The 25,243-nt window shown below is 37.2% G+C and overlaps 1 protein-coding gene across 1 annotated transcript in view; it reads right to left on the reverse strand.

The window, feature by feature from the left end:
- Window positions 1-25,243, reverse strand: part of LOC122811921 (N-acyl-aromatic-L-amino acid amidohydrolase (carboxylate-forming)-like) — a 185,980-nt gene that overhangs the window by 68,978 nt on the left and 91,759 nt on the right. Inside the window, exon 2 of the mRNA XM_044084089.1 lies at window positions 16,014-16,266. Within this exon, the coding sequence (XP_043940024.1) occupies window positions 16,014-16,246 (233 nt within the window). The 5' untranslated portion in view covers window positions 16,247-16,266. The remainder of the gene's footprint in view (window positions 1-16,013; window positions 16,267-25,243) is intronic.

The raw sequence follows: 25,243 nt of genomic DNA on the forward strand, positions 1-25,243 counted from the left end.
GAAGGTGGATACAGAACATTAAGGCTATGTGCTACCAGCTTTTTTAGCAGCACTGAAAAGCTAATTACAGTTCAGCGGGGACTTTTTTCCCCTTCTCCACTGTAGTGAAAACTTGAGTTATTATATATAATAACAATGGGGGGTGGGGGCAAAGTGGGACTTGGCCTCATGAAAAGACACTGGTTGAGCACTTTTGTTTTTCTATGTTTCTACCTTTGTCAATGTGTTGTTTTTCAATATTGTAAGCTTTTGCTGTAGTGAATGCATTCTCAGTACTTTTACCATCTGTTTAATGTAGATTATAAATTATACATTTTAATAAATACAGACATTTGGGCAGCCACGGTGGTGCAGCAGTTAGCACTGTCACCTCACAGCAAGAGGTTCTCCAGTTTAATCCTCAGCTGGGGTGACTTCTGTGTGAAGTCTGCATGTCCTCCCTGTGGTCAGGTGGGTTTCCTCCAGGTGCTCCAGTTTCCTCCCACATCCCAAAGACATGCTGTAGGTGGATTGGACACTCTAAATGGGCCCTAGGCGTGGGTGCGTGCGTGTGTGCCTTCCGTGGAAGGTTGGGTGCCAGGTGGAAACTCAACAGTGTAAAACTCCACTGCCAATCATGAGCACACAGGTGATCCATTGTGGCAACTCCTAACTGGGGAAAAAGCCAGAAAAACAAATGCAGACATTTAGATAAGATGCTTAGTTTAATGTTTTATCTTTCAATATATTAGTTGTGAGAAGAAATCTCATCTTCCATAATCACTAATAGTCTGTGGATTACTTTCATAATATTCTATGAAATGGTATGCAATGTCATCGCTAAAACACTTTATGCTTAATTGTTTCAAAATATGTTTAGTTCCTTTTAGTCTCAAGACTGTGCTCCTCTGTGTGATGTTACTTATTTCTCTATCTATCTATCTATCTATCTATCTATCTATCTATCTATCTATCTATCTCTTTATATATCTATCATTTGTTAACCAGGCAAATAAACTGGTCCAAGGACCTTTTTCAGTACAACCTGGACCATTAGGCAAAAACAAAAATTATATGGTACACAAATCATGTAACACTATTAACATAACATAAGGCAATAGATATTTCATAGATTCACATTTCTTTATGAGGAAACCTAAGAATACATATGCTTATCTCATGCTTCAAGTTAATAAAAATGCAATAATAGTATATTAAATTATCTCAGCATTTAAGAAATAAAATGAGATGCAATGGTATATACATGTGTATATATATATATATATATATATATATATATATATATATATATATATATATATATATATATATATATATATATATATGCATAAATGGGTCTACCTGATAAGACTGAAAAGCCAAAATTTCAAATCCCATAAGACCAAGATGAAATTGCTGAGAATGAACACTCAGAACACCGACAAACAAATTCCAGGTAAGTAAGCACATGCCTGTAACAAAAAAACAACAAAAAACTGTAAACCAAAGCAAATTAAACACACCCATGTGGGGGCGTTGCCCCCTGTTCCCCCCTAACAAAATATACCAACTCTGAGATTGCACTACAGTGGGGAAAGTGCAACGTTCACCATGAAGGACAAGTGGTTACTTACCCAGAGTTTTTGCCTGTGTTCTGGGTGTTCGTTCATGTGAGGTTCTGGCAAATTTCATCTCGGTCTTGTGGGATTTGATATTGTGGTATTTCAGTCTTATCAGGTAGACCCACATAAATATATATATGTATAATATTCAAATTTAAAACAAGACTTTGTGAATTCTTAATATAAAGCAGACATTTATGTCTTATAGTTTTGACTTTAATAAGAAATATTTTCACATGTACATACCTTATGTTTTACTCTAAAAACACTATCACATGTTTAAGCCCTGACTTTAATAACACCTACTGTCACATACATACACCTTATATTTTGCTTTAAAACACCATTGCATGCAGACATCACATGTACATATTTGCAGTACTTAACAGCAATCTCCTTGCTGTATTTGTAACGCATCCTTCAGAAACAAGAATGATGACTACATCAGAACCATTCGCCTCAATGCAGATGACAGTAAAACCAACAGTTCTTGCTGGGTGTGTTTACCCTGTGGGAATCACACATATACTTACTTGCTTATTTCTGTACAACTGTTTTCTTAAGTTTGAAGTCTGATAAATCTGTCAACAATCGCATATCTACTTTGGTTAGCAAAGAAGAGAGAAACCTAAGCTTAGTACCACTCCACCACCTGTTGATTTCTACATGGTAGGTAGTCAAAAATAAGTTTTCTGCTTTTAGTATTCCACACTCTGACTGCCTCGACATAACCAATTCCATTGGTTTGGTTACTACAGCGTTTGATATGATTAGTTGTAGTATTCCAATACTGTCATAAATATTCATGTTTTATAAATTAAATGTAATATTGACAATGACACATAATATGAATAATTATGGATCCTGTCTAGGCTTTAGAGTTACTGAAAAAAAAACAAAAAATAACTAATCTCAAATGTCTTAAACATTTTACAGGTAAGTAAGCTAACCATTCATCGTTTCATCCATCTGTCTTCAACACCATTATCTAGCTCAGGGTAATGAGGATCCAAACCCTTTCCTAGGAAGCAATTAATGTAGGGCAGGGACCAGTACTGTAATGGATGCCAGCCAATCACAGGATACAAATATAGTCACACCAGATACACAGCTGAGGCAATTTGACCACTGCAGTACACCTACCTGCAGGCTTTTGGATTAACTTCCTTGGAAAGGACAAATCCACCATTGGGTGATGTGAGGGTGCTATCCTATATATTTCAGGATAAAATAGTGGGTCATTAAGGCAGCAGGGTGATGGGCAGTCAAGATTTTTATGGTAAAATATGTGTCAGTGGTTTTAAGAAACATAAAACATTGCCATTCTAATATTTAAGTAATACAGAGGAATTAATAGAAGTAGTTAGGTCATATTTAGGGGAAAAAGAATGATGATGGAGTGGGGGGGGGCATTTTTTCATGATGAAAAAATAGTGTGCTGTGTGGTGCCAAGTGTGGATCCTGACTGCAGCACATTTACCAGAGTTGAAGTATGGGCCTCAGGTACTGCAAGTTGAGGGAATAGAAAGAAAGAAAGTGTCTGACACTGGTTTGTCCATCCTACAGGCAGTGAGGTAGCACTGCTCCACTGTTCCTAGTAGAGAACTGGGCACTGTTCAAACAGCCATTTGGACTGGGAGATGGTTACTTGGCCTCCAAAGCAGTAATGTTTACTGTGTTTGGGTAGACTGCATGGAAGCACATATCAGTGGGGTGGTATTTTCTGCCCTGCTATGACAGGTATTTACCCGACACCAGGAGGAATGAAGAAGGCTGCAAGTAAAACCCTGCAGGGTGCTAAAGATAACACCACACTCAGATCATGTCTGCTTCTTTGCCCAACTTATGCAACTTAAAGGGCTCTACCTTGGGGTTTCCTCCTTCCAGGGATTAAGGATTAGCATAATGGTTATACTGTTTACCTCATAGATACAGAGTACAGGGTTTGATTCTCAACTCTGAGCAAAATTGGATAGATTTAAAATGTCCTGCAAGGGTGGCTAGCCTGGTGCTTATCTACTGCAATCACAAAATGATGGAGTACACTCAAATTTTGAGCTAGGAGGAAGAAAGGGTATTGTGAAGTATGGCTGATTAGCAGAGAAAATACAGTTCAGGAAATACAGAAAATATTTTGAAAAACAGAGTAAGCATTGTTCTTTATTTTAATTAGTTGTAGGACAAAACAGAAACATTGCAAACAGCTTTCTTTACTTCAGTGACTTGACACAGGTTGACTGGGCACCACCAGGATCACTATATGATGATGTGGGGATGCAAACTGCAGTGTGTGGGTGGTTTAGGCACGTTTTAAGTAGAAAAAAAGGATGTATTTTCAGATTATATCCCCACCAGTAGAAATCTTTCAGCCAGTTACTATGTGTGACCTCAGGGCTCCAGCCTGGGTCCTCTTCTATTTAATATATTTATTAATGACCTCCACACCTCCACTCACCATGCTAGTTTAGTTCAGCATGCAGATGACTCAACATTAATATGTGTGTGGCCTCAACAATAAATAAGCTCCAAGACATTACCTAAAAATCTTTCACCTTTGTAGAAAACTGGCTCAAAGAATCAAAACTCCTACTCATCCCCAAGAAAACTAAGCTAATGCTTTTTACCTCATAAAGTTGTCAAAATCAAAAGCAATCCTTCACCATAAAGTCAGCAAATAATACTGTTATTGAAACTGTAACTCACAGTAAACTTCTACGCATTATTATCGATGACAGTCTCAAATATTTACAGTATATACTGCACACCATTAAATCTACTCACCAGAAAATAGGCTCTTTTTATAGGATGAATTGATTCCTTACAGATACTGCAAGAACAGTTCTAGCCACCACCTTCTTATTGCTGACCCTCTTATAAGCTGCTCCTATCCAAACAAAGTTAAACAATATTCACAGAAAAAAACTTGGCTCCTGCTGAAATAAAGTAGCTAAATTTGCCACCAATCTCCCTCTTAGGACCCATCATTGTCATAGCTCAAAGCAATTAAAATGGCTTGAACAACACAACTACCTAACATATTCACAACAAACTACAGCACACAAACTCATTCATCATCTAAAAAAATGCCCTGCACTGCATAACTTATTACTGACCTGCTGTCCAGCAAGGAACCTCTGCTGTAGTAACAAATTCTTATTACTTACAGATAGGTCAAATAATGTTGCAAGAGACTTGCTCTACTCCCAGTACATTGCTAAACTCTGGAATAGTATCCCCACACAAATAAAACTGACAAACTCAGTAGTTTTAAACCACTGCTTAAACAACATCTTAACCAGTCCTGGTCCTGCATATGCTCATCTCAAGGTTGAGACTTTGTGCTCACCATACAATACTCTCCAAATACTCTCCTTAAACAGAATATACACAACCTCTCACTGAAATGACAAAATGTTTTTTATACATAACTGCTGCCTGTACAATCCAGTAAAGTGCATACGGAAGTTCTCTTTAGTAACTTCCACCTCTGTAAAATCTTAAAAATTATAAATGTAGCTACTGTTTGTGTATAAATGTAAACAGAAATGTAACTACTCTGTGTTTAATTGGAACTTAGCATAATGCAATGTAAACAAATAGAGCTTTTCTCCCTGGACCTCTGTTGAAAATGGCTATTACCCATTTGGACTTTCCCTGTAAACAAAGACAAATAAATAATAAATAAATCGTGAGATCATTGATGCTGGCAGACATCACATTCATTGCTGCTACAAAAGGGGCTGAGTATGTAGTTTGGCAACCAGCCTGTTTTATTATTATCAAGGAAAACCACACTTGTGACTTAGAAATGACATTTTTCATTATTTTTTCAGATGGACAACTATGGATTAGTCACCTGGCAATGTCATCAAGGAAATTAGGGACATGTAGGAATTAAAGCATTATCCTGTGCTGTTGTAAATGGCTCTGACAGAAGAGAGAATTGGCAGGGGATGAAAAGGGAATTTGTTCGAAATTACTAAAGAAGATCACACTAGGGATTTGTAAAACATGCCCTTCTCTTCTTTATGGACTGCCACATTTGGACTGGAACCCTCCAGTTAAACCTTTGGAAACAATAGAAATAAGACTTTACCAATTTTAGTGTAAAATGACATAATTTGGCTAGAAAGGGTAGAAATCACAAGTGTGTGTGTGTGTGTGTGTGTGTGTGTGTGTGTGTGTGTGTGTGTGTGTGGGGGGGGGTTAAGGGTTTTTGTTAATGAAAAATATACCACTAGTCTCAAAGGCAGTCTTCAGTATTGCAGGTTCTCTAATCACTGGAAAATTCTTGAGTGATAATTGGTCTGCAGAGTGCATTTCAGTCATATTCAAATGAATGCAATCTGCTGTTACTAGAAATGAACATCCGATAAGTTGATTATGTATGCATTTCAGCATGGAAATAATTTCAAAATATTGGTAGCAAATCAGATTCTTTGTTTCGCAGATCACTTCTGTAATGTAACACACAAAGAAAGTCATCATTGGCAGTACAAACTTCTACTTTCTTTACAGTCATGGAACATGATTCAGAAGAAAATTTGCCACACGTAGGAAACAGCTTAAAAAATAAATAAATAAAAAAGTGTTACACCAGTAAGTGAGTAAAATGTGGCAAAATAAGAAAGAAGGAAAAATATATATTGCCACTGCGAATCATTAGAAAGAAAAATTATGTGTTTAATTGGATTAAAAACATGTAAAATCAAAAACAGTTGGCCATGCTCCTTTGGGATCTTTAATTACAGCACAACAGCTGGCTCTAATGTTGTAGAGGGATAACAAAGCCCTATCACCTGGTGCACTTGAGTTTGATTAGCATCTTGGGCACCTGCAAGAGCTTGCATGGGGGAGGAAAGGAGTGATGCAGCTTTCCTAGCTCCCCTCTGTACATGGTGAAGATGTGGAAGTGCATTCCCATGGCATTTGGACCAACGAATGAGTCCCTGGTGGAGACTAGAGAACCAATGGGAGTACTGGTGTTAAGGGTACAGGACTGTCCTGAAGGGTTACCTTCCTCATGGAAATATATACCATGCTCTTGTGGGCACCCATTGCATGCCAAACCCTAAGTATGTTTTTGCGCATGCAAACTGGGGTTCCAACTTGACATGGTAAAATCTGAATAAGCCTTTATGGTTGCCTCAGTGATGGCCTCTCTCAGTCAACTCTCACCACAGTGTATGAGGAGCAAATGGGCCAGTAGAGAGGATTAGATTGTCAGCACATAATGGGAAAAAACACAAAAAAAATGCAACACAATAAAAACGAAAACATTGTGTAAACCACACTTTAAAGAATTTTACAAACACATAAATGTAAGTAATGAGGCTCTGATTGTTTCACTTGTAACCTAGGTTCTTATAGTGATCCTGTGTGCTAGAAGAGCAAGAGAGTGTGTGTGTGTGTGTGTGTGTGTGTGTGTGTGGGGGGGGTTAAGAAATCAGAGACTGGTTTACTCATCATTGTGATGAAAACTGCAGTGTCAACCTACTGAAGGAGACTGTAACACTTTGCATAGGCATGAAGCAACTCTGCTATGTGAAGTTGGCTGTGCTGGTATCAGCCAGCCAAAGAGTGCCCATTGCTCAAGTCAGCAAGGAGCAGAAAAGCATAGAAGAATGCTTTCATGTGATTCTGACTCCTGCTATAGAAGGCATTGCAAGGTGCTTGTGAACCTAAAGGGAGGCAGGTCAGTACCCTGTTACTGCTTGATTTTATCTGCAGTGACACTGTGCTATGATTAGTCAAGATGGAGAACAAACAGTCAAGCAGGAGCTGGTGGCAGGCTGGTCAGGCACAAAACTAGACAAAAATAAAAAAAAGTGTATGTAATTGTGTTAGAGACATTTTGAAAATGCCAGCATTTTTAATTCTTCTAGGTTCATAGGTAAATACTAGGCTAGCTGCCTTTGTGGGCCATTTTAAGTCTAGCCAGTTTAAATTTTTGTAGTCAAATTAACCTATCCCATTTTGAGACTGGACTTACCCACTGCATGGTTACATATTACCCCTAATAAGAACAACTGGGATCATACCAAAGATAATTTAAGGGGACTCATGCATGGAATAAAGCATTCAGGAGTTGTGTCTGTCCATTAGTAGTACTAGGGGCAGTCCTGAGGTAAATTTTCTGTTTCCCATCCACATATCCAAGTTGCACTTGAATATGGATAGGGATGAGTTTTGTTTTATGTGGATGGGGACTCTGTTTTAGAGCAGTGGTATCCTCTGTGAGATATACCTGTTCCTCCAAACCATTCTCTTGATGTTGCAAAAACGTTTAGATCCCTAAACCAAGTATCTCTAATACAATTTGACTTGCTGATGTGCAGTAAATCCATCAGTATTGAGTCAAAGGATGTCTCGTATGTCAGACACAGGTCAACTCTTAGTAGTCTGTAGGATACCGAGTATAGCGACAAGGCTTTGAGTCAGTCCATGTGTGACATATTGTTTAGGCCAAGAATCCTTTTAGTAAGGTATCTCTGTGAGCATTCCAGTTGCTGCATGTGTCTGGTCAGATATATGCCAAAAAGGGGCATTATTCTCAATGACTGGCCTAATGAGGCCTGAGTAAAGGGGAGAAGATGACGTCCCTAGATTTAGACACAGTCCCTTTGTTTATAAGCTGTGGAATACAGAAGGACTTTCTTACAACAAATGACACATTGGTCAAAAGTTAGGTCACTGTCCACATAAATTCCCATAAGTTCCCAACAACCAAACAACTGGGTCAACGTTTAGGGGTGTATTGTCAATGTGGTATTTCCCTAGGGTAAGTGCCTTCCCAAGCGATACAATAATGCATTATAGTGCATGGAGCACCCCGATTACACTCAGAAAATAGCTAAATTATATCCTGGTTCAGCACTGCTATTGCACAATATAAAAACGCTTAAAGAGATGCTTAACAATTGTTAATCACCCCCAAAAGCTGTTAAGATTGACCCTGCACTAAAAACAGACAGTGCTGACAAGAAAACAGTAGCAGCAGGATATGAAATGGCTTCATTTCAACTCCAGTTTCTGCCAGCTGTTTGCTAAAGTACATCAAGTACTTTGGTTAAAACTGCTTCCCTTACACAGGGAATATGTAAGGATGTCAACCATTTCCCCCAGTTTACTGGGTACAACACATTGTGTTTTTTTAAACTAATTTTAAACTAACTAGTAGTACATGTAGAAATAAAATTTCCATGCACTACAAAGAATTATGATCAGATCACTGATCGTAAAGAAAAGTTATGTGTTCTCAACACGGATGTCAAGATTGACCTCTTGACCTTTGCTCTCAAGGCGAATTTCTTGGCATCCATGTATCAAGCACATAATATACTTGTCATGATTGGTGACCAGATCATAATCTTCTGTTTTTTGCCATTTAGTTTCAGTTCATGATTTTGACACCAGTTATTTATTTGGGTGAGACTTTCTTCCAGGATGGCTAAGTCATTTGGTGATTCAACAATTGCTCCTAGCTTGCAGTCATCTGCAAACTTAGTCAACTAGATTCATTTGGCATTGGCTTTTACTTCAGAAAAGTAGATGTCAATCAGGAGAGGTCTCAGCACAGAACCTTGGGGGCACCACTGGTGACTGGTCTCTTTGTGGAGGTAACTTCCCCTATTTTGATTTTCTGATTCTGTATGTGAGCCAGTTGACAGTCTATGAATTCCATAGAGTTTATTCCTAATTTATTCAGCTTTTGTATTATGCCTGAGTGGGGAACTGTGTCAAAGGCTGTGGCCAGGTTGAGGTATACTGCGTATATCATTTTGCCTTCATCCATTGCTTTAGTGACCTTTTTAAAAAAAGCCCACCAGGTTGGGTAAGCATGATCTGCCCTTGATGAATCCAAACTGAGACAGGTCCAGAGTTTGGAGGTTCAGCATGACTAACCTGATGAGTTCAATGATAAGTCTTTCCTTGGCTTTGCGCAGGAGGCTAGTCAAACTTATGGGTCTGTAATTGCCTGGGTCTGTGGAAGTCTTTCCTTATGTAGGGGAATGACTGTAGCTGTTTTCCATTCACTTGACGCAAAACCTCTATGGAAAACAAACAAGCAGAGTATACTGTGCTGAATAATGAATCCTTTTATGTAACATTTGCCTGCAATTCATTTAGAAGCTAGTTGTTGTTACAACCCATTAATTAATACGTCTTATAGCTAAGACATGGCTGTTAGTGGCTGTTTACCTATGTTATCTCTACTGCACACTACACGCATTTAGCTAACTGCCATGTCAGTTATGTCAGATGAGTCTGACTTTAGTCACATTTGATCTAACAGAGTTCACTTTTTTCATACCTAATGTCATGATGCGGACACCTGGTCATCCAGTAATATTGGAGAGTAGTGTCATTAACAGCAGGATACTCCAGCATATTAAAAAAACAACATCTTTTGTTCTGTACAAAATGGCAGCTCGGGTACACTGAATTTAACAGTTCATTCATCACAAATACTCTGACCCTAGTCTCTAGACTCTAGGCATTTTAGGATAAATTAATTCTTAAAAGGGTTATAATATACAGTAGTTTTAAAGTAGCAATGGCTATAATTCATATTCATAGTTTGCACAGACGCATGCAGTTCAGCTTAATTTATCATATCACCTCCTTAGGAGAGACAGAGAGAGAGAGAGAGAGAGAGAGAGAGAGAGAGACCTTGCTCTTAAAATATAGAGAATGGATTTATGCACAACTGATGTACACATACATTCAGCACTCTGGTCTGATCCTGTCAATGTACATATATAACATTTGACGTGTTTTTGATTATGCAGTACTCTAAACACTTTACAAAGGCTATAATGCAATTATTCATAAAACAAGAACACCTGAGGTAGACATTAATTAGGAAAATGTTTTCACCAGACATTAATTAGGAACACGTTTTCACTCCCAAGATTTTTATGGTTATCTGACTATATAAGTCTGTTACACTCTGAGTAAAAATTTGGTATTTTAACTTCTCTTCCACTGTATGTCACATGATCAGCACTGGAAATTGAACTGGAAACTTGAGAAGGAAATTTATTTTATAAATAATTATAATAGAGCTTAGAGTTGTCTGGCAAAGCAGTTCTGACAGGATTTGGAATAATCACACTCAGTAAGACAACACATAGTTTGTCATTGCACATTGTGGTTTTCAAACTTCACCCTTCTCTTGGAAAAATTGAATTCTGGTAACTCTTTTGAGGAAACAGGAGCACTCTTACTAGACATGGACCTGGTTATTCTCAGTGAGCAGACATTTCAGGTTTAATTTCTGGAACATGGTATTCAGCTTGAGGTTCACTAGGAACTATTTGAATATGCCTCAGGTTTCATCTAACTATGAGATCATCCTCTGTTTGTATGATATAGGGCCTTGGTTCATTAGTTTTCTCTATTACAATACCCATTGTGTCCTACTGTTTCGTCTCCCTTGAATTTTGGGCAGAGTGCTTGACCTGGTTAAAGGATAAATAGTGGCTATGCAGAACAGTGTTTGTCATAGAACATTCTATACAAAGCTTTAGCTTAGTGGTTATTTTGTTTGACTGGGTCATACAAACTAGTTTCGGGCTTATGTTTTGATTCTAAAATTGGCTTGTTAGTTCTTATTTGTCTTACAAGCATTAGCTGAAAAAGTCTGTATCACTCTGTGGAGTACTTTGATATGACATCAGAGTTTTGTGAGGATCTTGCTACCTTAAAATCTTTTTACCTGTTTTCACTGCTCCCTCTCTGCAACTCCATATGCTTGAGGATAGTAAGAACATCACATAGTATGACTAAAACTATAGTTGTCAAAAAAAAAAACTGTTGGAACTCCGTCAACAGAAACTATGTACCATTGTCTAACACTAGCTATGTTGATATTCTTTATCTTGTGAATATTTGCTTGAACCTGGCTATTATTTATTGGTTAGGTGTAGTTGATATATGGATCATTTCTATGTGATGAGAGTAATAGTCTACTGTTACCTGGTAACGTTTGCCTTTGAACTCACACAAGTCACCTGCTATCTTTTATCAAGGACCTTGTGGTAAGTGTACTGGTATTAATGTCTCCCTCTTTTGTGATGGTTTGTGGACAATACAGAAATGGCACTTTGAAACAAGTTTTGCAGCTAATGTTTGGGTGCCATTTTGCTGCTTTGAGTGAGCTGATGATTGCTCAGGTGAGTGTATTTAGCACAACATAAAAAAACATTATTTGCATATTTATATATTTACAAAATGTACATATCTACAGGCATATATACACATTTCTACTTTTTTACTATTTAACATTTTTCTTATAACATCCTCATTGCTATTCTTTCATAATTGGCCCCATATATATATATATGTATATATATATATATATATATATAGATATATATATATATATATATATATATATATATATATATATATATATATATATATATATACGTGTGTGTGTGTGTGTGTGTATGTATCTGCCAAAATCCATTTCCCATTAAACAAAATTTTATTCAATCTTTAATTCCAAATAACCCACATTATTTAAAATATCTGCCTTTTTCATATATTCTTTCTTCTTGTTCTTATAACATCTAAACATGATCACATTCATATCTATATTGTTTCTGTCATTAATATTGTCAAAAAATTTTTTTTCACACAACTTTTTCCCAGAGTTTCACTAGTCTTTTATATTTAAAAAAATGATCTGTTGTCCCCCCAAAAAAAAAACACGCTCTTTGAACTTTCTGTTTATATGGCATATTTCTCTTTATTGGTAACTTTTTTGTTACCAGTCTCCATAAGAAATCCTGATACTATTTTGACACTACACTACTTTTTCCTTACTTTAATTACTTTAATCACTTCTTCTGGTAAATTTTTCCCATGGATTTACATAATAATATTGTTTCATCACATTACTATACCACATCCTTCTATCTTTCTTTATATCATTCATTATTTTCCATATTAGTATTTTTCTTATTAATTGTTAATTTCTTCATTTAAACATCTTTTTTTTTTCTTATTCTTATCATCTCCCAGAACATTTTGTACTTATAGCTAACCATTCTCACTATTAATTTCACGTTCTCCTCTTTTACCCACTTTAATACTCTATACACATTTAAAGAAGCAGAATAAACCACTGGATTTAATAATCCCAATCCCTCTTCATCTTCACTCATTTAAAACATACCTCTTTTTTCTGGGATCTTACAAACATTTGACATATTTACTATTTTCCCGTCAATACAGAATTTACCAAATAAACATTTTTTTCTGAATGGTGATAGAAGACATATTTCTTTAATTTATTTTATTAAACTCTCCCATTGCATCATAACTACATACTTTTCCCAAATTTTATTCCTAGAAAGGACACTATTCATTGAAAAATACACACTCCCAATTTTCATCAAATCACCCAAACCTTTACATTTACCTTTATTCAAGGTAATTCCTATTTCCTTTACGCATCCATTCAGACAAACCACCACTTCCATATTTTGTTCTTAGCAACTACAACTATATCATCTGTGTATATCAAACTTACTGGAATCACTACCCCATTTTGCATCACATATCTAGCATCTTTCATTTTATAAGCTACTTTACTAACTATTGCATTCATCATCAATGCAAGCAATATTCTACTCAAGGGACATTCCTGTCTTAAACTTCATGCATATTACTTTACTCAGCCACCCATTCATTAACAGTCTCACTCTACTACTTTGATAAGCTGACATACACACTCCCTTAATTATATTACCTATTCCATAACATCCCACAGAGCATCATGTCTTACCGTATCAAATGCATTGCTAAGATAACCTACCATAAGTTTCACATCTACCCTTTTCTTATAATCCATCCACCCACAACCCCTTTTTCCCATTTTTGCATATGAGGTCATGGTGTCAACTCAACAGTGACAATCATCTAGAGCCAAGGTTTACACCACATGGTGGGTATCCCTGGCATGGTAATTCTTTCACAACACACATTCATGCACACCCTCACACCTACCGCCAGTATACAGTGTCCAATCCATCCACTGCATGTCTTTGGAATGTGGGAGGAAACTGGAGCACCCGAATAAAACCCACTCAAACACAGGGAGGACATGCAAACTCCCCACACAAGATGAAATCTTCAGTAGACATTTCATTAAAAGTATGGTTAAATTCTTATAGGAAGCCATTACCTCTAAGTAGTACTCAGTAATTGATAACAATATAAAGATTTTCTTAACATATTCATAATGAGTAGCCATGTTAGAAATAAATACATTAAGTAATACCAGGCCCAGGTCCAACTCCCTATTGCACAGCATTTGTCATCCCCACTCCCCAGAAGGGTACCTCTCACTTAACAGCTTCTGTTTCCTCATTACTGCACACATCTTGACCACTATACAATTAGCTGACCCATTCCTAATCTCCTCAATTTTCTCAAAAGCCTTTTATGGGAGACCTTGTTAAATGTAAAATGCTAAATGTGATGCCATAAATCTATGTACATTACAACCAGCAGCATGCCCTTACGCAGCTGCGCTGTGATCCAGATGCAGTATAACAAATGCCCATAAGGGACTGTGACATATTACATATAATATGTAAAGGAGATATAACCATTGTTTTTTAATCCCCATTGGCTATATATGACCATAATGGTGTTTTGTCTAACAGTAAAGTACTGACTAAACTTAGATACAATGCAAAACAAACAAACAAACATTTTATAACTTCCATGCCATGGAAGTATTGGCAGTTAAAACAAAATTTGACTTTCACAAATGGAAAGCAAAGTTTTCTAATATTGACATTCCTTGGTGTTTACTTATCTATTTATTCATTCATTCATTCATTCATTCATTCATTCATTCATTCATTCACTCAGACTTGTCATCTAGGTATTTACATTAGACTAGCAAGAGTTTTAGCTACAAAATGTGTTGGTTTATGTTATACAAACTATTGTTATTTTGGAATGACAGAATCCTCTCCATCAAACTCTGTTTTACTTCAGCTCCCTAGCTAAGGATATCAGTCTTACAGGCTGTTTACTCATTACATTCTGTCTTACAACACTGCAGCTGGCATGTCCACTCTGCTCAGTGAACCACCTGACAGGTGTTTGAGACTCCAGCTGGGACTTTATCTGCTCCCATGGCTTAATCTTTCTTTACCTGATAAAACTTGTACTCTAGCCTTACAATATTACAAGGCCTATCCATCCGAGTGTCAGTCCCTTCTTTCTACTGCCATTCCTATACCAGAACTCTGCATTTATGTTTCATCATAAACATCAAAGTGAAGAAATTATTCAGAACTTCAACTTGCACTCCATCCTTAATGTCTCACCCAATACTGAACAATTAATGACCTGTATCATGTTTTTTTTTTCTTTTTTCTCCTGTATACTAAAGAAGTTTATTTCTACTCCTTGTCCCACTTATGTTTTACTTTTCTATCTTAGCCGTTGCCTTTCTTATGTCCCTCAATGTCCCACTCCTACTTTCTAAATACACCTCATTTTTGCCTGTCTGACCTCGCTCATTCCAAAACTTATATATTTTGACTGTTTTTAACAAATACATTAAGCTAAAGGAACTCTTTTCTCCTTTAAATCTATTATTTACTGTTATCTATTCTACATCTTTTAAACAGTCCCTAGTCATTACTCACCATTCATTGCCCACCCCCCCCCCCCCAGTTCTCTAGCTCTCTACTTCTCCTAACTTTCTGCAATTCAGACATGTGGAGTATGACATTGGTGTTTTGACCCATGGCTCACTAATGCACAGTTAAGATTTGCTAACCAAATTTTATGACATTTACCTCTCACATGCTGTCAACTCTATCCAGCACCCCATCTATAGAAGCTGTATGAAACCCTCACCAACTAGGATTTCTATCAGATTTGTCTTCACCTCCAAATATTAAGAAATAACAACAATGAAGTGCTATTTTAACTTAGACATCTACTGCTGTTTATATCTGCTAACAAGCCTGGATGTTTTCACAAATTGATCTCTGCTACCTTCTCTCCACCATAGAACTTTAGATACTGCTTTTGGTAGATTTAAAATCCTAATCACTGTCACAGTTTTCTTCCCTTTTCAACCCTTATTTTACATACCAACAAATCATCCTTATTGTGTGTATCCTGTGCCTGGACACATTGTAAATCTAACAGTATGTTCCCTCTCCCCTTCTTTTTCCTCAGATTTAGTAACCAATGTACTTCACGTATCTAGAGTCTCTTCCCCTTTTATGGCCACTCACTCTTCCTCTCTGTCTTGAACCAGAACACACAATTCATTTCCATATGTACACACTTGTGTCTTGTACTATCTGTAACAAAAGATGCAGCAGTGACTGCATGCATAGTACAGGGTTGGACGCAGTATGCACTTACTTTAACATCTTTGAGGTGAAACAGCGGTTGAGGTCAAAGTCAATATAGCGCACACACTTCTCTGTAGCACGTGGGTTTGAAATGAAGGTGTTCCCTATAAAAGTCTTCCTCTGTAACTCCGCGGGATTTTTCATCCAGTATTTGGCCAGTACAACTCCTGCCATCTCATTTCCATGTGTGCCTCCTGCCAGGGCAACACGCTTTAAAGCTGGATAGGTGACTACAACGCTCATTATTTCCTTTAGATGCTCACCTGAGAAAGGTAAAAAGAACCACATTATGACAAATCACAGGTTAATGCTGATAATGGATTCCAGTTGTTCTGCACAGCAAATGTGATCAATGCAGATTGTATATAAACTAAACCCATATTCTGCAAAGTGTATTAACTACACTTTTAAACATGCCAGCCACAAAGTGAACAATTCTGAAACACCAGAGATATTTCAACTCTTAAGATTATTTATTATTTAGTAACTATAAAGGTATACTAGTTCATTACTGGACCATTTTAAGGTTTTACCAAGAGTACATACAAATAGATACAGGTACAAAATCAGAATAGTTGTAACGGGAATAAACGTTAGATAATAATGGAGTGAATATTTTACATTTATAGCTAATTTTCACAGGATATAGAAATGATATAGTGGTCAGTTAATGACTATTCTGCTAAATCTCATTTGATTGGAGCTAGTTGATCAAAACAAGCTTTTGAACTTTTATTTTGTTTGCATGAAGGGCTTTGCCTTCCTACAGTGCACAGTGAAGAGTATCACCCCCACCCGCATCCCTTCTTAATGACTCAGTAAGAAGTTATCCTCTTGCAATCACTGTGATCACAAAAGGCAATATCACTCAAATGTGAATAGCATTTACAAATAAAAAAATAACACAAAATGTTGCTCCCTGCACCCCCAACACACACACACACACACACACACACACACACACACACACACACACACACACACACACACACACACAGTATGTGTGTATATATTCCAACTAGCCAAATGACCAGCACTCGTACCACATGATGTCACTAAATAGCGATTTATTAATAATGATTCATTTATTTTCACATTAAAGTTTATTTCTCTGATGACACCAGTCGCCAAAACTGGTCTGCTTTAGTCACTATATATTAGTCAGACTGCTCTTTAAAAAAAAACAAAGAAAATATAATGTGAAGATAAAATGAATCGTTATTAATAAATCACTATTTACTGACATGGTGTGGTATCAGTACTGGTTATTTGGCTGTTATTTGGAATATGTTCTAATTCCATGCACTGTAAGTTGGGTTGTACACCAAGTGGTTGTTTTGGAATATATATATATATATATATATACATATATATATATATATATATATATATATATATATATATATATATATATATGATTACATCAAGAAAGTAAAGGTAGGACACTTGAAAGAGATAGTCACAACTGGTAGAACAAAAAAGAAAGAATCACAAAGCACTGAATGACTCATAAGAGTGAATCACAACACATTGTCTGTTTCTGTCTCACTAAAAAGCCATAAATCAGGGTCCCCTTTAGAGAATTGAAATTGCAGAACATCGAACCTCTGATCATCGAGGACCAGAGGTTCTGCAATATCGAACTCAAAAAACAAAACAATACAAAAAAAAAACTAAAACATGAAAACTTCTTATTTCATGTTTTTGCAGAGGGGCATGCACCCCTGTGGCCCCCACACACACTGTTACTTAAATATACCACCACAGAGATTGCACTACAGTGAAGAGGATGATACCATACAGCACAAAATGGGAAATGTACTGTTCTATTCACTGTAGTGTGATCTCAGAGTTGGTATATTTAAGTAGCAGGGGGTGTGGGGGACGCAGGGGGGCTTGCCCCCCTGCAAAGACTTACAAGACAACTTTTTATCTTTTCAAATTTGTTCTGCTTTAATGTTCAGTGTTGTAGAACACTGACCATCTCATCCTCGATGATGTGTGGTTCTATGTGGAGTGGAGGAGCTCCCTGGTCAGCATCAGTAAGAAGCTGAGATCCCTTATAAGATCCTCCAAAGCGAGTTACGAAAACAAAATTGTCACTGATTCTAAGGACAACTACAAAGCATTCTATAGCTATGTCAAGAATCTCAATGGCAACACTCAGATCTGCTCTGAGATACAGCACAACGGCACAAAAATTACAGAACCAACTGATATTGCCAACATCCTGGTAGATAGGTTCAGTGCTAACTTTACCCCCCTCTCACCCCGTAAAGGGCCCATATCTATATAGGAAGAATGCAGAGTCCCTGTAATCAGAACTACGCAGGTAAAGGTGCACTCTCTAAAGCCAAAAACACAGCATCCATGGGACCAGACAACATTCCAGGCCGCGTTTTACATGAACTTCAGAATGAATTGGCTCCTCACCTAAGCACCATGTTCAATCATAGACTCACATCAGACTTTGTGCCCACTGAATGGTACACAGCAATAGTTATTCCACTCCACAAAGGGGGAGCTACCACTGATCCCAGGAACTATCACCCTATTAGCCTGACGAGCCTGGTCTGCAAGGCCATGGAACATATAATCATGGAACTCATAAACAAAGACATTGGTGACCTCCAAACTCTGGACCCCACCCAGTTCAGGTATGAGAAAGACAGATCAGGCCTCCTGAACCTGAATGACTTCTTTGAGGCAGTCACCAAAGCCGTAGACAAGGGTAAGGTGGTTCACACAGCTTATCTTGACCTCGCTAAGGCTTTCGACACCATCCCCCTTTCTGGAATTATAGCTAAACTTACTAAACTAGGTATAAATCCCTATGTCACAAGATGGGTTGTTGACTGGCTCACTGACAGAACCCACACTATAAAAGTTGCAGACTCCAAATCTGACTTCAAACCAGTGACAAGTGGAGTACCACAGGGTTCAGTCCTGGGACCTCCTTGTTTGGTATCTACTTCTCTGAAGTACAGGCTAACACAGAAAGCCTCTAGCTAATGACATTTGCAGATGACTGCAAACTAGGAGCTATAGTCAAGTCCCCAAATGATGTGGACATCCTACAGAAGGGCCTCATTGAGACAGATACCTGGTGTCAGAGCCATGGCCTCAAGCTCAATGCCAAAAAGTGCATTGTCATCCCCTTTGGTAAAAACACTGTACCCATGAACTACCACATAGGCAGCAGTCTACTTAACATTGAATGTGTGATAATAGACCTTGGGACCCAGATGAACAGTAGTCTCTCCTTTGATAATCACATCACCACAGTAGTCAGGAAGTCCTTCTACGTGGCACACCTCATCACAAAAGGTTTCTCATCCAGGAAAAAAGAGGCCATTGTTCCCCTCTACTCGACACTCATTAGACCCATTATAGAGTACAGTGCCCCTTTTGGAATGTACCTCACAAGATATCTGCAGCAGCTGGAAAGGCCAGAGAAGTACCTCACAAAGAGGATTTCTAGCCTCAAACAGATGTCCTACACTGACCGTCTCAAAAAACTCCAGATTTACTCCGCAGCATATCACCTACTCCGTGGTGATCTCTGCCTAACATATAAAGCTATGTCAAACCCAGAACTGCTGGACATGCTACACCTAAAAAAATCCCAATCCCTCTGAGCTACATGCTCTAGGGACCTAAACCTTGTCACCACAATAAACAGGACATGCTGGAGGGATAGATTTATGTCCCAGAGACTTCCCATACTCTGGAATAAGCTACCCATCTATGTCAAGCAAAGTTCCTCATTAGCACTCTTCAAGAAAAATCTTGATGAGTGGATGGGAAATAGGAAATACAACCTGGGGATCACTTCTGTGGCTCTGCTCGACATAACTTTCTTGGGTGCCAGGAAACCTTGTTGGCTAGGCTTACTTAGGCCATTGGGCCGATAGCCTAGTACCTACCTATGAACCTATGAACCTATGTTCTGCAACTTTGATCATTTGAAGTAGATCCATATATCACTAAACCACAGCTATAAAATTGAGATCAAGTGCTGTCTTGGTAGTGATTCTGTTAGGGAAAGGGTTTTTTTAAGTAATGTAATTTATAGGGTTAGGGTCAGTGTTAGGGCAGTTGTAGGGTTAGGTTTATCACACACGAGTAAGCTGAGCAGGGTGGCTTTGCTAAAAACTTTTACCCTAACAACATCACTACACAAGATAAAATGATACAGAATACAGACAGCTCAAAATATGCATAACACTACTTCTATCCCCTTACTAATTCTAACGCTAGCTCTAACCCATGCACACTGGCATATTCACAGCCACTGTGACACATACACATTCTTACAACCACCACTTTTTCATTCAGTAATTAATGTTCCTGCCCACTCCTGCTTACCTACACTACATAAACCTAAATTCAACCATATGTGCCTCAATCAAATGAATATTCAGTCATTTGTGCATTCTCTCTTTTTTACTCCCACAAAAACCTTGCTACCAATGTGAGTCTGCTTTTTGAGTTACTATATGTATATATATATATATATATATATATATATATATATATATATATATATATATATATATATAAAACAAAACAAAACAAAAAAAACCCCACAAAACAGAGTGGAGGCTGTCACCAGGCCATAGGATATAAAATAAAGCATTAATTAAAAAAATTAAAACAACTGACAAGCACTTTCAGGTTGTAAAAAACCCTTCCTCAGATCTGACTTCTTTCATGAAAATTATCAGTGAAATAGAGCACTTGATCAATTACATTATCCATAAAGGGACAAAGCCCTTTAATCATCCTATCAGATCTTTCTACGTAGCTTCTGCCCCTTAAGGGCTGGTTTTAAAGGTATATTCGTATTTAAGCCTGGAAACACACAGGCTTGTAATCTCGCAATCCATTTTATCTCATTTTGTTCAGTTTATAGGCAGATGTCACTCCCCTAATTTGTATTTTCATTACTTCTACTGCTACAAACTTAAAGTGATGTCCATGATTCTCATTTACATGTTTAAACAACAGATTTTTAGCATCTTTCAGCTTAATATCACTTGCATGTTTGCATATACATTCCTTGAAACATCTATCAGTCTTTCCTACATAGAAACATGTGCATGAGCAACATATTGCCAAGTACACTAAATGTTTAGTCTTGCAATCCACATAATTTTGACATTGATACTTCTTACCAGTCTTTGGATGCACAAATTCATCACTCGTGAGAATATGTTTGCAACAAGTACACAGTCTACAGAGGAAGGTACACTTTTTACTCGAAGCAGATGTATATGCATCACTGTTAGAACAGTATAATAGTTGCTTCAGGTTTCTATTATGACCATACATAAAGCTGGGTGTTGCACCAGCTATGTCTTTCAATATGAAGTCAGACATCAAAATCTTCCATTTCAACCGAATGATATTGCTTATCTCCTTAACATCACCCACATATGTTAGCTGGATCCAATTCTTCTTGCCATTACATTTAAATCGTTTCTCAAAGACACGTCCTTCATTGTTACATGTATTAGTGTGCTGAATGAATCGCTTTGCATTCCCATCTCTCGCAGACCTTGTATCCATCAATTCTTTATCAACTTTCTTCTCTGTATAACCTGTTACAATTAGTTCTTCTTTGATCGTATTAGTTGTTGTCTCAAAATCCATTTCCATATTACATAACCTTGATGCCCTGAAGATTTGATTCCTGATAATATTAGGAAAAGTGTATGCAGGATGCATACTCTTCCTATATAATAGATTAGTCTTCCCACATTCTGTCTGAAAAAGCCTGGTATTAAGATGTCTATGTTTATCCTTAAAAATATCTATGTCCAAGAAACTTATGTTGGTAGTAGACAAAATAGTTGGCAATATATGGCTCATGCACATGTTTCTATGTGGGAAAGACTGAAAGATGTTTCAAGGAACATATCAGCAAACATGTAAGCAATATTTATTTATTTTACATTTGTTGACCTCCCGACTAGTAGTCCGACTGGATACATGTCCATTTGCATATCTATTTTAGGTTGTTTTAGTTTTTTTTTTATTTTGTTGAATGATCGACATTATAAAATTCGATCATATGGTTTTGACCATATGTGTTTGATATCAATATTAAGCTGAAGGATGCTAAAAATCTGTTGCTTAAACATGTAAATGAGAATCATGGACATCACTTTAAGTTTATGGCAATAGAAGTAATGAAAATTCAAATTAGAGGAGGTGACATCTGCGTAAAAAGCAGATAACTGCCTAATAACTGAAGAAAGACTAATAGTTTCAGTAGAGTCTCTGATATTTCGCACTGATAAGAATGCAGTCAGCTGTATTGTCTGGTTCTATTAAAGTATTATTTTTAGCCTTTGATAGGGATTCTTAAGACTAGTTCTAAGGAAATTTCAGAGGAAACTAAATTTTCAGGACTACAGCAGATAACCATGAGGGTAGGTAAGCATATAATAGTAAATTAATCTCCAATATATTGATATCTTTAGGATTGGAATATATATATATATATATATATATATATATATATATATATATATATATATATATATATATGGGTCTCATGCATAATGTCGAAGCTTAAAAGTTCAAATTGCATATGGTCGAAGAGATCGGAGATCGGCATACAGCGCAGAATGGGAGATTTCCCTTTTCCTCTCTGTAGTGCGATCTCGGAGTTGGAATATTTAAGTACCGGGGGGGGGGGTACAGGGAGGCTATATCTATTTTAGGTTGTTTTTTTTTATTTTGTTGAATGATCAACATTTTGACATTCGATCATATGGTTTTGACCATATGTGTTTGATATTTTGTATTGGCGATCATTCAACATAGACCCATATATATATATATATATATATATATATATATATATATATATATATATATATATATATATATATATATAGACATAGCTAGGTATAGATATTCATTGTTGGGCATTACTCCTTAATTTCAGGGCATCACTGAAAAAAAAGACTTGCAACTTCCTTTCTTATCTATGGAGATCTTAAGCTCACACCCTGTTTCACATTTTCTAATGGTACTCTTTGCTGGCATGCTTCAGTGTGAGGATTTCTTAAAATATTTTATTTTATTTCTTTTGTTAAACAGTTTACTAATACAGGAGTGCCTCCAGAGAGATTTATTCCTGAAATTACCATTCTATTTTAGGTGGACAGGCACTAACCTTTCTATGTAGCTGTTTAGGTTCTAATATTTTAAAAGTGTCCCTGATTATTTCTAGGTTTGTCCCTCATTCTGTTGAGATTTGTCACTGACTGGTTGAGAGCTATGGACAGATGTGAATGTAGCAGTCCTGTCATTTGGGGCCATTTGCATGAGATTGCTAGGAATTTTGCACAGAGCCCTGGATGAAGTATTTACTGTGATACTCTGAACTTAGGCTGGATGGCAGCTGATCTCACAGACAGAATTAGGTCTGCCAAGATTAATGAATATTGGTGATTTGCCTATGGACTACTGCCAGTCCACTAGTACAGGCCTCAGCACAGGTACATGAGGCTGGAAATCAATGACACTTAGTGGCCTCTTTCATCAAAAGCAAAACAGTAACACTAACCCTAAGCAGGCTACTGGCTCATCTGCAATCAGTAGTATTGTCATATATGTTGTCAGGGTCAGTTCACTTGTTACAGTTTTGTCTTGGTAGGTGCCCTGGATAGCATGTAAAGTCATTCAACAAAACAGAAACCAAGCTGCACAAAGGTCCATAACTATATAGGCTTCCACCAAAATGACAAGCAGACCAATTGGGAAGTCTCACATACACATTGAGAAGTCAGGTAGAAACGAATGTTTCTCTGCTCCTTTTCTTACCATTAGCAAAGCAGTAGCACTAATCGCAAGATGGCTTCTAAGAAGCAAGTGTCAGGCTTCTCAGTCAATCTCTAGGAAACTTGGGAAAATCTCTAGGAGTGCAGGAAAAAGTCAGAATGGTAACACAAAGGAAAGGAAGGAAAAATAATGTTCATGGTGTGGACAGGTAAGCATGAGGGACACAGAGGGAGCAACGAACATCAAGATGGGCCAATATCAGCAACAATGATGAAGGTCCCCATGAAGCCTTTCGACTAAGGTGCCATTATACTTAAAACCATCCCTGGTTACATTATTGGCATGAAAATGTCAAGACTTTTGGCATTAATAGGTTGTTGTACAGTAGATTTCTGGCACTGCTTAATTTCTCTTGACTAAGCATTTCATGGTATAAACCCCTCTAATTTTCATGTTTCTGAAATGCAGATCAGTAGTGACAAGCCACACTGGTATGCATGTATGCTTTTTACCAAGTGACAACTGCAATACTCAGAAATGTTGGTTCAGAAAATCATAGTTACAAAAGATACACAATTTTACTGGTTTTCATTTGTCATGTTACTGTAGGACAATGAGCATCTTGTCATTTGCATAGATTCATAGGAAATACGCTTACATGCAATTTAATGTCAAAGCTGTACTATCTGCATAGATTCATAGGAAATACTCTTGCGTGCAATTTAATGTCAAAGCTGACACCATCTGCATAGATTTATAGGAAATACACTTGTGTGCAACTTAATGTCAAAGCTGGTACCATCTGCATAGATTCATAGGAAAAGCGCTTGTGTGCAACTTAATGTTACACCTGGCACCATCTGTATAGATTCATAGGAAAAGCGCTTGTGTGCAATTTAATGTCAAAGCTGGCATCATCTGTATAGATTCATACAAAATACACTTGTGTGCAATTTAATGTCAAAGCTGGCACCATCTGCATAGATTCATAGGAAATATGCTTGCATGCAATTTAATGTCAAAGCTGGCACTATCTGCATAGATTCATAGGAAATACGCTTACGTGCAATTTATTGTTAAAGCTGGCAGCATCTGCATAGATTCATAGGAAATACGCTTGTGTGCAATTTAATGTCAAAGCTGGTACCATCTGCATAGACTCATAGGAAATATGCTTGCGTGCAATTTACTGTCAAAGCTGGCACCATCTGCATAGATTCATAGGAAATATGCTTGCATGCAATTTAATGTCAAAGCTGGCACTATGTGCATAGATTCATAGGAAATACGCTTACGTGCAATTTATTGTTAAAGCTGGCAGCATCTGCATAGATTCATACGAAATACGCTTGTGTGCAATTTAATGTTAAAGTTGAAACCAGCTACATAGATTCATAGGAAATACACTTGAATGCAATTTAATATCAAAGCTGGCGCCATCTG

The sequence above is a fragment of the Protopterus annectens genome, chromosome 9.part0 (assembly GCF_019279795.1).
Source record: "Protopterus annectens isolate FY-2018-M chromosome 9.part0, PAN1.0, whole genome shotgun sequence".
In the NCBI taxonomy this organism is placed as follows: domain Eukaryota; kingdom Metazoa; phylum Chordata; order Ceratodontiformes; family Protopteridae; genus Protopterus; species Protopterus annectens.